The sequence below is a fragment of the Petaurus breviceps genome, unplaced genomic scaffold, assembly GCF_028583685.1.
Source record: "Petaurus breviceps papuanus isolate PSGF00001 unplaced genomic scaffold, PetGlider_PUasm1.0 90845, whole genome shotgun sequence".
In the NCBI taxonomy this organism is placed as follows: domain Eukaryota; kingdom Metazoa; phylum Chordata; class Mammalia; order Diprotodontia; family Petauridae; genus Petaurus; species Petaurus breviceps.
Window position 1 is genome coordinate 26286213 of NW_027187359.1, and position 17137 is coordinate 26303349.

The 17137-nt window shown below is 37.9% G+C and overlaps 1 protein-coding gene across 1 annotated transcript in view; it reads left to right on the forward strand.

Moving 5' to 3' along the window:
• PDIA6 (protein disulfide isomerase family A member 6) overlaps positions 1-17137 on the forward strand; it is a 40032-nt gene that overhangs the window by 13603 nt on the left and 9292 nt on the right. The window contains exons 4-10 of the mRNA XM_069072254.1: positions 36-162; positions 2279-2376; positions 3232-3362; positions 3792-3906; positions 6942-7082; positions 8844-8928; positions 9049-9121. Coding sequence (XP_068928355.1) covers positions 36-162; positions 2279-2376; positions 3232-3362; positions 3792-3906; positions 6942-7082; positions 8844-8928; positions 9049-9121 — 770 coding nt within the window. The remainder of the gene's footprint in view (positions 1-35; positions 163-2278; positions 2377-3231; positions 3363-3791; positions 3907-6941; positions 7083-8843; positions 8929-9048; positions 9122-17137) is intronic.

Here is a 17137-nt window from a genome sequence, read left to right on the forward strand (position 1 = left end):
GGAGTACAAAATCATGTTTATTTGAATTTCAATAGGATATAGTGAGAGTTGGTGCAGTTGATGCAGATAAACATCAGTCCCTAGGTGGACAATATGGAGTCCAAGGATTTCCCACCATTAAGATCTTTGGATCCAACAAAAACAGACCAGAAGATTACCAGGGTAAGAATTTATTTTCTTATGTCTCCCTTCTTTCTGGCTTTGCTGCATAGTGCTATTTCTTTGTTTCAATTTAAACCACATTTTAAATAACCGTTACATTATCTCTAGAAAATTCGTGGCATTAGATTGCTAAGTGCTTCCCACTTACCTGCTACCTGTGTCCTCAACATAGCCCTCTACTGATGCCCTCTGTATGACAATCTTGTTCCTCCCCCTACTGGGGACAGAAGGAATAGCATATAGATAAAAGCATCTCATTTCAAAGGCTTAGAGAGCTTACAGTCTAGACACCCACCCAGACAGGTCTAAAAAAATATACAGGTATGTATTAAGTGCCTACTTTCTGCTGGGAATACAATGAAGAATTGAAACATTTCCTGTCTTTTACAAGCTTATGTTCTATAGAGTAGAAACAGATGAATTAAAATACAAAACATATACAGAGTAATTGGGGTGGGAAGGGGACTAGTAATTTCTAAGAGTCAAAAGGACCTTTTGCAGAAGATGACACTTCATCTTGTCTGTTTTTAGACAAAACCATTATAGGAATTTGTTGGTTTTGTTAGAAGTAGACCCTGCACAGGGCCTTAAAGAATTTAGCATCTTGTAGTTTTTCTACTTCAGAAAAATTAGATGAAAATGTAAAATCAGATAAAATATAGGGGGAAAACTACTTGGTGTTATTGTTGAAGAAAGCATTTTTTTCAGAAAAGGAACTTAGAAAGGTAAGAGATGTGCTCAGCATTGATTAGTTGAAATAAGAGTAGTTTATTAGACAAGAAACTTTTGAGTTATAATCCTAGTTCTCCCATTAACTTTGACCCATGTCTCAATTCCCTCATTTTTAAAATATAAGGAATTTGGAATTGATGATACAAGATTTGTTAAATTTCCTTATATCACAAAGATTCAGCGAAACTTTTGTCTCATTACTTTTTCTAATTGTTTTCATTTTGAGCTAGCTCTATCTGTGGATTTCAGTAGTATGTTGTTGTTGTTTTTTTTTTAATTAGTTTCTGAAAACAAGATTTATATCAGAAGTTATGTTGTACGGAGGCAAGACAGTCTGTATCTTCCAAAAGTTGAAAGTATTTTTTAAGTAGCATGTCCTCTTTAGTAATCCAGTCAGTATTTCATAACAGTAATGTTGTATATTTAGTACATTTCTTTGAATCTTGGATTCAAAAGATTATAGCAGGGTGAACTGGCTGCCTTTTTCTTAGATTGTTTAGTAAAGAATATCTGGTAAAAGTATGTTTGTCTGTTTGCACCGTTGTGGCTTCCTGCATCGTAGCCTTCTACAAACCCTTTTTATTTTTCATTTTTAAAAGTTTAAAATCTCCAGAGAGTTTAGTAGTTGTAGCTAAAAGTCATCCTCATAATTATCATCATCATTCTTACTCTTTAAGTAAAGCCCTTACATGAACTACAGTCCTTAAATGAATTTGTTTATTTTACAGTCTTATAGTAGAAAAATTTCTATTTTAGAATCAAAGAACCTAAGTGTGACTTTGGGCAATTTTTTTTATTCTGGGCTTCAGTTTCCTAGTCTGTAAAATGAGAGTCTTGGATGAAAGTGATGTAAAGTCCCAACTATAAATTTGTGATTCTATAAAAAATAGTTTAGTGGACCTTATATTCTGTAGGAGTTCCTGTATTTGACAACTAAAAAACTAACTCTTATGTTTGTTCCTCTTTCCATAGTTATTTCAAAAACTGAGTGAAATTAACACTAGGTTAGATTCTTTTCCCCATCTATAAGTACTACAAATGACATGGTATTCTTCAGAATTTCAAAACTTTATTACTAGACCGTAATTTTCAATTATTGAGTATGTTCTTCCGCTAAAACAAAACGGCTTCTATAATAGTTTGGTCAGTTTCTTCTTGATATTCAGGTGTATAGCCTAGAAGACTGGGACCCATACCTAAGTTTAGTCTTCATTTTAAAGATTATAGAATTTAAAGCTGGAATAGATCTTAGGACAGCCATGTTTTGTCAATATCTTTACTTTTTATATTAGAAAGCACTTCAGTGCCACTGCAACGAGTCCAAACCAGCTTGTTTTCATAAGATACATGGCCATTGACCATTTTACATTTATTTTCCTTTTAGGTGGTAGAACTGGTGAAGCTATAGTAGATGCTGCTCTTAATTCTTTACGACAACTGGTAAAGGAACGCCTTGGTGGAAGAAGTGGTGGATATAGTTCTGTAAGGCTTTCTAGTTCTTTTTGATAACTTTAAAAATAGTTTTATTGATGCTATTCTTCATCTCTTCTCTCACTAAACCAGCCTTCAATCCTTGTTAGTTTTCCTGATTAGCAAAAAAAAAAAAAAACAACAACATTCGTTTTGACACTGTGTTACATGAATAATTTTATAATTCTTAGCTTTAGATGATTTAGCAGTACTGCTTGGTCAACCATAACTAGCAGCATATTCAGTATTACATACCCATAGTCTCCTATCCCTCCATCAGAAGTTAGGAGTGCATTTCCTTATCTCTTCTGACTTTCAAATCAGTCAAAATAAGTGTTCAACCTTCCAGGTTTTAGGTTCATGTATTTGTTTCATATACATTTCTGAAGTCATTGGGTTGTTCATTGTTTTTCTACTCGCATTGTTTTTCTACTCGTTGCATTTTGGATCACTTCATACAGGTCTTCTATGTTTCTTTAAATTCCTCATTTCATCACTTCTTAGAGTGAAAATATATCGCACTATATTCACACACCACAGTTCATGTAACCATTTTTAAATTGTCTTTTTTTAATTGTTTTTTTAAATTTTTAAATTGTCTTTGTTCCAAGAGTGTGAGAGTATTGAAACTTCAGCTCCTAATAGGTATGAAAGAGTATATGTGCAGTTACTTTAAAATTTATATTCCATTAAGTTTTTAATACACTGGAAATCCTTTTGTTTTATTATTGATTTTGCACTGAAATTGTAGAAATTGCAGAAAAACCAAAGGTTTCAGGAGTGTGTGAACATTTCTTAAGTTTAGATATGCAATTATATTTATTGCCCCTAAGTTATAACTAAAGTTTGGATGTATTTTAATTACAGAGTCGAAGTGAAGGTTCAGGCAAGAAGGATGTGATTGAACTGACAGATGACACTTTTGATAAAAATGTGCTTGACAGTGATGATGTTTGGTTGGTGGAATTTTATGCTCCTTGGTGTGGACACTGCAAAAAGTAAGTTGGACAATTGGTTTTTACCCTCCTATTATTTCGTGTTTATTTTAATCTACTCAGCTAGCTCAGGTCTAAAATTTCTTACTCAAATAAATTTAGAACTGTAATGATAGAGAACTTAGTCTATCATCAGACTTTCAAACATTAGCCAGTAAAATGGACCTGAGGTATGTAGGCAATGTCATGGCACATGTTTATGGAATGTGGAATTTGAAGGAAAAGGAATCCACTTAATGTACTTTTTATTTTGTATATTTCATGTTTTCTTTCAGAGGACTTAGAAAATAAGGTTTATCTGGGGGAGAGAATAACTTAAAAGGGTCCAAAAAGGTCTGTACCATCTGAATTGTATAAGGAGAGTAGTAAAAGCAAATATTATTGCTAATCATTGAGAATGAGGTGTAACCTAAAGACGTTTTGTTCTTATAGCTTAGAACCAGAATGGGCAGCTGCAGCCACAGAAGTAAAGGAACAGACAAAAGGAAAGGTGAAGCTGGCTGCTGTAGATGCTACAGTAAATCAGGCATTGACTAGCCGATATGGGGTAAGTATATTTTAAATTTTAAGGCTGATTCCAGAATCATTAAATATTAAGCATTAGAAAGGACATTTAAAACCATGTATTCCAGATCCTTCGTTTTAAGGATGAAGAAACTAAAACCTAAAGATTCATGATGTTCCCTGCTTAATAAGAGCTGGGACTTGAAGTCCAAGTCTTCTAACTTAAGTCTAGTATTTTCACAATGCATTCAATTTCACTTTTTATGTAGCATATTTGCAAATGAAAGATGGAAAATATCTACAAAGGTGATTTTTTTTGTTTTTAAGTAAATCTTCACTGATGACTTTTTTTTACATTACATTTCCTTCTATCCTAGAACATTAGGAAGATCTTTCACAAGTTGGGTGGAGGCCCCCATATCTAATTTGTGGGAAGATGTTGAACAAGAGTTGAATGGATGGGTTAATCTGTATTGTTGAAAGGGATATTCATGTTGATAAAAATCACAAAGTTATTGATATATTGGAATATTTACTTCCATAAATACTCCCCTCATCCAGACTGAGAGATTTTTTTTCCAGTGCTGTCACCTATCTATCATTTGTAGTTTTTTTTTTTTTTACACCTGTAAATGGTCCAGGGGAACCTGCCTTCAGTCCACAGCACTTGGAAGTTCAGGGGCCCTTCAACTTCTTCTATCCTGTCTCCACACACAGAATTACTGAATAAGAATCCTTTCTACAGCATCCCCAACTTGTCATCTAGCCCTTGCTTGATGGCCTACAGTGGTGGGGTAACTTATTGCAACATGAAGACGTCCATAATGGATATCTCTAATTTTTCTATGTATTTAACCTAAATTTATCTCTTTGAAACTTAAATCCATTGTTCCTAGTTCTATCTCTTAGGCCAAGCAGAGTAAATCTAATCTCACCTCCAACAGACAGCCCATAAGATATTTAAAGATAGATCTATGTCTCCCCCTTACGCTGTACACCAAGTTCTTGTAGTCTTCATGTGTCATGAATTTGAAGCTCTTCACCATCCTGGCTTCATTCTTGGATGTTATGTAACTTATAAATGTCTTTTTTTTTTTGTTGCCCAGAATTGAACACAGAACTCTTATTTGTGGTTTGACCAGGGCAATCTGATGATGACTTCTGTTGTCTTCCTAGAAGCCATGCCTCTTTATGTTTGGCTGACATAGTATACTGTTGACTCATTAAGCTTGCAAATCCAGCAAACTCCAATCTTTTTCTGACAAATTGCTTTCCAACAATGCCTTTTCCACCTTCATCAAGATGGCACAATGCATAGAGTGCTGGACCTGGATTCAAGATCTGAATTCAAATCTGGCATCAGATTTAGCAGTTGTGTGACCCTGGGCTTAACCACTACCTACATCAGTTTCCTAAACTGTAAAATGAGGATAATAAAAGCACCTACCTCACAAGGTTTTGAGGATCAAATGAGAGAATATCTGTAAAATGCTTATCACAGTGCCTGATACACAGTAGGCATTTAGTAAATATTTGTTTCCTTTCTTTTAGCTAACTAATAAAAGTTTATACAACACAGGGCCAACCAAGCACAGCCTGGGGCACTCTACTGATGACCTCCATCCAAATTAATTTTGAAAAATCATCACTACTCAAGCCTTTCACCAGTTCCAGATCTCTGTGATTGTTATATCATTTAGCCCAAATTTCTTCTGTGCTTTCCATAAGAATTTCATCAGACTTTATCAGAATAAACACAGTGGGCAGCATCATCCTCTGAGCTCTGTGTTAACCTTCTCAGAAGGATATAAGATTAGTCTGAAATGCCTTCTGACCCACAAGGATTTGGAAATTAATGAGGAGTTAGAAGCTAAAAATTCAGCAGTTAAATAGGTTAATTAGCCATGTCAGATAGTGTTTAAGTTAAGGTTTCTAACATAATCCTTAATGGTGGCTCAAGGCCTTACCTGACCCAAGCTTGTCTCTAGCCCTAAACTTACCCACAATCCCATTTTTTGATCTTCATGTCGCCTAATGCATAGCAGTACTCCTAGGCAGTTCATAAACCTTTGAATGGCATTGTGGTACCTCATTCATATTGCTACTCTTAATTAAAATACCCTTCTTCTTTAAGGAATGTTAACTGAAATTCCTACCTCCCTCTCCCTTCTCTTCCTCTCTACACCCCACAAATTTTGAACTAGATAAACTTGCTGCCAGAATAAGTGATTAAGTCAAATTGCCCTAGCTAGAATAGGAAAAAGTCAATTTAAAGGAACAGTTAACTGCTTGACAGTGGTGGGGGATGGAGTGAGCTTGAGTTTGTTAGCATTTTTCTTCTTTTAAATCTTGGTATTTAGGGATTTAGCCACCTCTTAAATTATCTCTCCTTGACCTGTTTTCCAGGTCATCTGTCTTGGATATCAGATATTCTCCTAGTTTTTTTCAGTCTTAATTTTTGTCCTCATTATTTCATACTGTCTCATGGACATCTGGTACAAATGTCCTAGGATTTGTTTATGTCTGACTTTTTAGCTGAAGGAGTGAAATTTTCATGGAGGGTCTTTATTAAAATCCAGGTACCCTTAGCATGAGTGTTAAGATTTGTATAGAGAGTATTGATGATTGTGATCAGCTTTGACTTATGTTTAGAAATGAATGTATTTTGTAGACCTTTATCCCACACTCCCATTTCCCCAACAAGCATGTAGATACTTTCAAAAACATGAATCAGTAGCAAAGTTTTGAGGACTGTACTATATTTAACAATACATTGCCAGTTTATTCATTCAATTATTAAAATTATTATACTCAGTTAATACTGAAAATTCCAAAGGAAAAAAAGCTTGGTTGAGCCTAGAGGAAGTCATACTCAAGAAAAGGACAATTTAGACTGAATCATAGCAGTATTTGACTTATATATTGCCATTTTGCGGATTCTTTGATATAGATACAAAATGAAGGTAAAAAACTGGTTCCTTTTTTCTTTTAGTAAAGTACAAAGCAGTTTTAGAAATTTTGAAATGCAACTTTTATCTTACTCTGGTTAAAAAATTAATATTCTGCATTTTATTATAGATTGGAGGATTTCCCACAATCAAGATTTTCCAGAGAGGAGAACCACCTATGGATTACAATGGTGGGAGGACAAGATCTGACATAGTTTCCAGAGCACTCGATTTATTTTCTGATAATGCCCCACCACCTGAACTCTTTGAGGTATATCACTTTTTTAAAAATTCTACCTCAGGGCGACCAGGTAGCACAGCGAGTAAGTGAGTAAGTACACTGGCTCCAGAGTTGGAATGACCTGGAGATCGAATCCCGGGCTCAGATACTCAGCACCACACCCAGAAATAACTGGCCGTGTAACCTTGAGCAAGTTACTTAACCCCAATTGCTTAAAAAAAAAAAAATTCTACCTCAGTTTATTAATACAGAATATTTTATGCTAACTTCCCTATTTCCATTGAGGACATCACTATATTCTCTCATTGTGCAAGTTTGCAATCTCACTCTCAACTTGACACTTTCCTTCCCCTATTTTTAGTTATTTGGTAAATCCCATCAGTCCCATGTACATAACATCTCCCATATCCATCCTTTCCTCTCAACTCACAAATCTACCCAAATTCAAGTACTCATCACTTCTTTTCTGAACTGTTGGAGTAGCCTCCTAATCTCCATGTCTTCAGTATCCCTTCTGCAACCTATCTTGCACACAGCTACCAAATTGTTATTCTCAAGCATAGTTCTGATAATGCCATACTCCTGTTCAAAAAGCTTCATTGGTTTCTGTTTTTCCAAAAGGATTCTGTGTCACTCCTCCTCAGGCATATTATGTGTTCTGACCAAATAATCCTACTTGCTACTTGCTATCTGAAACATTTTCCACTCCTGCCCACTTGGGTTTGTACAGATTGTCTCCTATACCTAGAATACTTTCCTTCCCACCTTTTTTTCATGGAATCCTTAGTTTCCTTCAAATTACAGCTGAAGTACCAACCCCTGTATCAGGCCTGCACAAGCTACTTGCAGCAAACCAAAGGATTTCCTCTACATACAGAGGATGTTTTCCTCTACGGTTTTTGCAGACAGTCCAAAATCCCTTTGGCATGCCACAAGCCATAAGCGGCCCTCAGGCTGCAGGTTATACAGGCCTGTCCTATGTGAACTTTTTTTTTTTATTTACTCAAGTTGTTAGTGTTCCCCTTAACACCCTTTGAAATTACTTCTTCATTGACTCTGTTTTCTGTTTCTCTGTGTACATGTTGTTGCCCCTCAATAGAACATCTCCACAAGGACCATTTTGTTTTCCTCTTAGCATAGTGCCTGGCACATAGTAGGCACTTAACTGTTTGCTTGGTAAATTTAAATGTTGAAGGAAGTTGCCATACAGAGTACTTTTAATGCTGAAATTTGAGAAATTAATTTCCAATCTTGTATGTGGTGAATATGAAGCTGAATTAAGTGCCCTTAAGTTATTAACCTTTTTATTCTAAACTGGCTCTTAACCTTTTGGAACAAACAGTGGTGTTCCATTGCTCTTAGGTGCACAGTCTTCTTTGAATGCTTCATTTAGCTTGGCAGCTAGGTGGTGCAGTGAATAGAGTACTGGCCCTGGAGTCAGGAGGACATGAGTTCAAATGCGGCCTCAGGCACTTCACACACACACAAACACACACGCACACACACTAGCCATGTGACCTTGGGCAAGTCACTTAACCCTAGTTGCCCTCCAAAAAGCAAAAATAAACAAACAATTGATAAAGACAAGAATGTACCAAAAGATCATAAATAGAACATTTTATTAGGTTTTATATGAGCATCATCATTAGATACATTCCTTAAAGCAGCAAAAGAACTTAACATATAATAACCTAAATGATGGGTTGCCTTTTTGAGTAATTTTATTTTCTTGACTGTTCATCTTGCAGCTTCCTAAATATTAACTGCCAGCTTCCATGTTAATATTCACAGATTGTTGATGAAGCCGTAGCAAAGAAAACTTGTGAAGACCACCAGCTCTGTGTAGTTGCTGTATTGCCTCATATCCTTGATACTGGTAAGAGGGACATCCTTGGTCAGTTTTTCTTCTGATGCTAACATATCCTGTAATTTAGCTGTTAGATAGAGGGAGAAAAATTGCTCCCTCTCTAACTAAAATTTTGTCTGTCTAATACAGGAGCAGCAGGCAGAAATTCTTACTTAGAAGTCTTACTGAAGTTGGCAGAGAAATATAAAAAGAAATTGTGGGGGTAAGTTACTGAGCATTTTATCTTAACAGCCTTCATATTTCAGAAGGTACGGGATTTTGGGACATTGTCTTCCCATTAGCAGTTTGGAGTAGTTAAGATCTTACTGTTTTTCATAGTGTTTTACCTCTGTCTTTAGAAGGTATATATTCTATTAGGATATACTAAAACCTTTTCCAGTAAATATAGGAGTGAAGCAAGGATAGCCACTCTCCCCACTACTAGATAATTAATACCTTCAGCAGACGTGCAGGCAACAGAATAAATGAGCAAAAAAATTAAAAAGGTATACTCCCTGGGGAGGCTAGGTGGCACAGTGAGTAAGAGTGCCAGCCCCGGGGTCAGGAGACCCGGGATCGGTTCTGGCCGTGTAACCTTGACCAAATTACTTAACCCCAATTGCTTAAAAAAAAAATAAAAATAAATTTTAAAAAATGCATACTCCCATTAAATGATCTTAGGATTCTACAGAACATATATAGGATAATTATTAAATGCAAAAGGTGAAGATGTCCAGTGGACCAAACTTTTTAAGTTAGGAACAGATTAACACAAAACATAAAGCTGTATGATTCTCCTTAGTCCCTAAATCCAGGGAAATGCTAGTGGTGATGGTTGTTATTAGAATGCTGAATGACTTCTATAGAGATAGAAAACAATTTACCCATTAAGTAAAAGTTTAAATTGAGAGAGAGGTTCATTGGGCTTAAGGAAGAATCTCTTGCCTAAGTGAAAGGCTGCTAAAGATCATAGAATCTACCTTCTATAGATCTTTGTGAGACTAGACAAGTTTTATGAATGATAATTGTATTTTGTTGATATAATGATCTCCAGAAAGAGGCAAGATTTGAGTTTAGTCATTAGAAGGCAAGGTTGAGTCCTCATTCTGACATTGATATGTTACTAGCAGCAAATAAGTTAACTTTTAAGCTTCAGTTTTCATTAGTAAAATGAGCTTAGGAATACTGACACCACTTATTTCTTGTCAGCATTGGTAGTCCTATAAGCATCCATTTTTCTTTATACAGTAATAGCTTGTGTTTATACGGTGCTTTAAATTTTACAAAATATATTCCTTACACCCTATGAGGTGAGTAATAAGTAGTATTATCATTCATGTGTAGATACAATCCTTTATCTCTTCCATTGCTTCTATTTTTTCTCACTTTCTGTAACACTGTAGTCACTGCCAGCCTTGTCATTCAACTGAAAATTGCTCTCCAAAGTTACCAGTGGTCTCATAATTGCAAGATCTAAGGACTTTTTCCTCATTGTTCACTCTTTAATGTTTTCGTGGCACTTCTAGGTTCTAGTTCTCCTAACCTATCTGATTGTTTCTTTTAAGTCTCCTTTTCTTCATCCAAGTTACAGCCTTGAGGCTCTATCCTGATCTTCTCTATTTATTATATACTAGTGTTTGTTTCTGCAGAATTTATTTTTAGTTTTCAGCATTCATTTCCACAAGATTTTTGAGTTCCAAATTTTCCCCCCATCTCTGCCCTTTCCCCAACCCCAAGATGGCAAGCATACTGATTACTCCTTCTGCCTGTCTTCCCTCTCTTATATCCCCCCTCCTCCTTACTTTCTTGTAGGGCTAGATGGATTTCTATATCCCATTGCCTGTATGTCTTACTTCCCGGTTACATGCAGCAACAATTTTTTAACATTTGTTTTTAAAACTTTGGGAAGACAAGCAATTCAATATAGGTTATACATGTCTAATTATGTAAAACATTTCTATAGTAGTCATATTGTGAAAGACTTAACTATATTTCCCTCCATCCTATCCCACCCACCCCCCATTTATTCTGTTTTCTCCTTTGACCCTGTCCCTTTTCAAAAGTGTTTGCTTCTGGTTACCCCCACCCCCCAATTTGCCCTCTTCTGTCATCCCCCCTCTTACCACCTTTCCCACTACTTTTCTGTAGGGTAAGATACCTAACTGAGTGTGTATGTTATTCCCTCCTTAAGCCAAATCCATTGAGAGTAAGGTTGACTCATTCCCTTTCACTTCTCTGCTCTTCCCCTCCATTGTAATAGCTTTCTCTTGCCTCTTTTATGCAAGGTAATTTACCCTATTCTATCTCTCCCTTTCTCCTCCCGATATATTCCTCTCTCACCTCTTAATATTTTTTAGATATCATCCCTTCATATTCATCTCACCCTGTGCCCTCTATGTATACTTATACGCATACATGCACACATATGTATTCCCTTCAACTATCCTAATACTGAGAAAAATCTCATGAGTTACAAATATCATCTTTCCATATAGAAATGTGAAAAAAGAGTTCTCTTTCCTGTTTATCTTTCCATGCTTCTCTTACTTCTTGTATTTGAAAGTTATATTTTCTGTTCTGTTTTGTTTTTTTCATCAAGAATGCTTGAAAGTCCTCAGTTTTGCTGGGTAGGTGATTCTTGGTTTTAATCCTAGCTCCTTTGACCTCCAGATTATCATATTCCAAGCCCTTTGATCCCTTATATAGAAGCTTCTAGATCTTGTATTATCCCTATTGTGTTTCCAAAATTCTCAAATTGTCTCTTCCTGACTGCTTGTAATATTTTCTCCTTGACCTGGGAACTCTGGAATTTGGCTATGATATTTCTAGATGTTTTCTTTTTGGGATCTTTTTCAAGAGGCAATTGGTGAATTCTTTCAATTTCTGTTTTGCCCTCTGGTTCTAGAATATCAGGGCAATTTTACCTGATAATTTCTTTTTTTTTTTTTTCTGTGCCCTTTTTCATCCATGTCTTCTCTGTTTCCCTTGCCTAGAATGCTATCTCATTCTCTTTTGGTTACCTAAATTTTATACATACTTATTGGATATCAGAGGATTTTTAAGTGGACAGTATCTTAAAAGTCATTTAGTTCTACCCCTTAATTTTATTTTTATTTTTTTAAAATGCTTTATTAACTTCTGACTTACATCGTTCGTTTCCGCCAGATTTTGAGTTACAAATTTTCTCCCCGTTTTTCTCCCACCCATCCCCCCAAAACAGCAGTCCCACAGGATATCCCCACCTCTGATCTGCTCTCTCCCATATTTTCTCCCATACCCGTTTCAACTTTTCCAGTAGGGCATGGTGGATCTCTATATTTCCCAATTACATGTAAAACAATATTGATAATAGTATATATATATTTAAACATTTGATTTTAAAACTTTGAATTCCAGATTCATTCCCTTCCTCCCTTATCACCCACCCTTACTGGGAAGATAAGCAGTTCAGTATAGGTTGTACATGTGTGGCTAATGCAAAACAATAACATAGCAGATATATTGTAAAAGACTGACTATATTTCCCTCCCTCCTATCCCACATCCCACTTGTTCTATTCTCTACTTTGATCCTGTCCCTTTTCAAAAGTGGGTGCTTACAACTTCCCTCCCCCCAGCCTGCCCTCCCTTCCATCATCCCCCCTCACATCCTCTCCCCCCCCTATTCTCCTGGAGGGTGAGATCCCCTATTTAGTGTGTATTTCCCTCCCTCCTCAAGCCAGATTCAATAGGAATAAGGTTGACCCATTCCCTTTTGCCTTCCTATTCTTCCCCTCCATTGTAACCATTTTTCCTTGCCTCTTCTGTATGAGATAGTTGCCCCACTCTGTCTCTCCCCATCTCCTCTCATTATATCCCTCTCACCTCTTAATTTCACCTTTTAAGTATCATCCCTTCCTGTTAAATTGGTCCCGTGCCCTCTATCTATGTATACCTGTAAACATATATACACACATTCACATATGTATTCATATGCCTGCATACCCTCATATAAAGACATATATATATATAAAATATATATATATATATATAAAAAAAATATATATATATATATATATATATATATATATTTCTAATCCCTTCAACTACTGAGAAAAGTTTCACAAGTTACAATTATTGTTTTTCCATGTAGGAATGTTAATAGTTCAACTTTGGCCAAGTGGCTCAGCAAGCAAGAACACCGGCCTCAGTGCCAGGACGACCCGGATCAAATCCGGGCCCAGACACCCAGCACCACACCCAGAAATAACAACCGGCCGTGCAACCCGGAGCAAGCCACTCAACCCCAATTGCTTAAAAAAAAAAATAGTTCAACTTTGATAAGTTCCTTATGATTTCTTTTCCCTGTTTACCTTCTCATGCTTCTCTTGCTTCTTGTATCTGAATGTCAAATTTTCTATTCAGCTCTGGTTTTTTCAGCAAGAATGCTTGAAAGTCCTGTATTCCACTGAATGACCATATTTTCCCCTGAAACAGGATACTCAGTTTTGCTGGGTAGGTGACTCTTGGTTTTAATCCCAGCTCCCTTGACCTCCGGAATATCACATTCCAGGCCCTTCGATCCCTCAGTGTAGAAGCTGCCAGATCCTGGGTTATCCTGATTGTGTTTCCACAATATTCAAATTGTTTCTTCCTGGCTGCTTGTAATATTCTCTCCTTAATCTGGGAATTCTGGAACCTGGCTATAATATTCCTAGGAGTTTTCTTTTTTGGGATCTTTTTCAGGAGGTGATCGGTGGATTCTTTCAACCTCTATTTTGCCCTCTCGTTCTAAAACATCAGGGCAGTTTTCTTTGAGAACTTCCTGGAGGATGCTTTCCAGGCTCTTACTTTGGTCATGGCTCTCAGGCAGTCCAATAATTTTTAAATTATCTCTCCTGGATCTATTTTTTAGGTCAGTGGTTTTTCCCATGAGATATTTCACATTGCCTTCTATTCTTTCATTTGTTTGGATCTGTTTAACAGCATCTTGATTTCTCATAAAGTCATTAGCTTCCATTTGCTCCAATCTAATTCTGAAGCAATGATTCTCCTCAGTGAGCTTTTGAGATTCTTTTTCCATCTGGCAAATTCGACTTTTTAAGGCATTCTTCTCCTCATTGCCTTTCTGAGCCTCCTTTGCCATTTGAGTCAGTCTGTTTTTTAAGGTATTATTTTCTTCAGTCAGGCTGTTGACTCTCATTTCATAATTTTCTTGCATTGTTGTCATTTCTCTTCCCAATTTTTCCTCCACTTCTCTTATCTGCTTCTTAAGGTCCTCTATGGCCTGTAACCAGCTTGTATTTTCCTTTGAAGCTTTTGGTGCAGGAGTTCTGACTTCACTGATTTCCTCCTGTTCCATGCCTTGCTCCTTCTTATCCCCAAAATAGGAGTGTAATGTTGGAATTTTCTGTCTGCTTTGTTTCCTTTGCCTGCTCATTTTGCCACTCAATTATTTGACTTTTGGGCTTTTTGCCACAGTAGGACTCTGCCACCAGACAGGGGAGTTTTCGTCCCAAACGCTGGGGTTTTCTCAGCTGCCGGAGGTATTAGATGGGTGCCCTCTCTGAGGTCTCCACACGCTCTGGCAAGCTGGACACACACCCCAGGACCTCCACCCTAGACTGCAATCCAGATCCAAGCAGGTTAAAGCAAGAGCGATGACCCCTCAGACTGGTGCTTGGTCCCCCTACACTCTGCAGGCCAGGAGCTCAAGCCGCCACGTGGCGCCAGGCTGTGCCAGCATCTCAGCGGTTTCTCGCCCCAGGGGTAAAAGCTACGCACTCCCACTTACTGGGTCCCAAAGTCCAGAATTCACTGGCCTCTCACCTTGTCCTTCGCATCTATGTGTTGATAAATCTGGAAATGGCCACAGCTGCTGCTGATCTGGAGTCCCTCTGGCTGGCGGCTGGTCAGGCCCGCCCTGGGGCTAAAGCCTCGGGGTGGGGCTGGGCTCGGCTCCCAGAGCGCCGGGCTGTTCTCAGCGGGAGGTTAGCTTCTCTGTGTCATTTTGTGGGTTATGCAGCTCCAAAGTTTGTTTAGAGTCCCCTTTTTACATGGATTGGGGAGGGTGGAAGCTGGAGCTGCGGGAGGGTCGTGCTTCTACTCCGCCATCTTGGCTCCGCCTACCTGATAATTTCTTGAAGGATGATGTTTAGGCTCTTTTTTGATCATGGCTTTCAGGTAGTACAATAATTTTTAAATCATCCTTGATCTGTTTTACAGGTCAGTTGTTGTTCCTATGAGATTATTTCACATTGCCTTCTATTTTTTTCATTCTTTTGGATCTGTTTTATGCTTATAAAGTCCTTTTTTTAAGGTATTCTTCTCGTCATTTTTTTGGACCTCTTTTGCCATTTAAGTTAGTTTATTTTTTGAGGTGTTATTTTCTTCAGTATTTTGGGGGGGGTCTCCTTTAGCAGGCTGTTGACTCGTTTTTCATGATTTTCTTGCATCATTCTCATTTCTCTTCCCAATTTTTCCTCTACTTCTCTTACTTGGTTTTTTTTCTTTTTTATTTTATTTTATATTTGCTTTTTGAAAGGGGAAAGGCAGGGCAGTTGAGGTTAAGTGACTTGCCAAAGTCACACAGCTACTAAGTGTTAAGTGTCTGAGGCCATATTTGAACTCAGGTCCTCCTGACTACTCGGTCGGTGCTCTATTCACTACACCACCTAGCCATCCCTCTTACTTGATTTTCAAAATCCTTCTTGAACTCTTCTAGGGCCTGCGACCAATTCATATTTTTCTTGGAGGCTTTTGATGCAGGAGTTTTGACTTTGTTCTGTGTTTTGACTTCTGGTTCTATGTTTTGATCTTCTTTGTCACCAAAGAACAATTCTGTAGTCTGATTTCTCTTCCTCTGTTTGCTTATCTTGTCAGCTAATTACTTGACTTGAGCTTTGCCACAGAGAACTCTGCTTCCAGAGTGGTGTCCCTTATTTTCTGGAGTTTTGTGCGGCTGTTGTCAGAGCCTCTTCTAGGCACCTGCCTCAGAACTGTGAGGAGGGCTGCCTCTCCACAGCTTCAACAAGCTCTGCCACTCCAGAGCTCCTCCTCACCCCAGGACCACCACCCAGATCCAAGCAGGGCAAAGCAAGAGAATCCTGCCTCAATGTCAGCAAAGAGATTCCTGGATTTGCCCTCTGGTCAGCTGCTTGGTCCCCACACCATCTGTGGGCCTGGAGCCAGAAGCAGCCACCCCGCTACCACATCCACTACCCCAGAGGCAGTCTCCAGCCCGACCATGCTCTTCTCTCACCCAGGTCCAGCAGAATTTCCCCACTGACCTTCCACTTTCTCTTTGGCATTTACGGGTTGAGAAGTCTGGAAACCGCCACAGCTGCCAGTGATTCAGTCCCCCCGAGGTCTGTGCCAGCTTGGCTCATGTAGGACTGTACTCCATTCCCAGCCTGGTGCAATAGACCCTTTCAGCTTGGCAGGCCAACTTCAGCTGGAGGTGTATTTCACTCTGTCATTTTGTGGATTCTGTAGCTCTAAAATTTGTTTAGAGTCATTTTTTACAGGTGTTGGAGGTAATTGGGGGACTAGCTTAAGTTAGCTCCTGCTTTTACTCTGCCATCTTGGTTCCGCCCCCTCTATATACTGTTTCACTTGGTGATCATTTCTGTGCTAGTGGTAACCCTAACCCCTTTCATAACCTATGGTCTCTCAGCTTCAACTGCCTAACAGACATCTCTAACTGGAAATGTCAAAAACTGAACTCATTATCTTTCCCACCCACACCTTCCCCTCTTGCTAGTTTCCGTATTATTTATTGTTAAGGCCCCTACCATCTTCCCAGGCTCCCAAATTTCCCAGGCATCCTCAGTTCACTCCCATCTCTCATTTCTACCTTCATAACATCTTTCATACAAAGTTATCTGTTTGGCATTTAAATACCTTTACAGCCTAATCTTTTCCTACCTTTCTACTCTTCCTACACTTTCCTCCCCCACCATGTATCCTTTGATACAGTAAATACTGGTCTCCTTGCTATTCCTTGCACAAGATACAATCTGACCATTTTGACTAGCTGTCTTTCATTCTTGGAATGTAATAAAGTTCTTGTAGAAGAGCTAAACTGTTTTATTTCCATCTTGAGAAGACTCTTCTACATGTATTATACATGAGAAAATTCACTCATAGAGCTAATATATGTTAGAACCTGAATTTGAATTTTCTCTTACTCCAAGGTTCTTTCTACCACATTTTCATTGTTGTTTTTATCTTTTTTTTCTTAAAACAAAGAAAATGGGAAT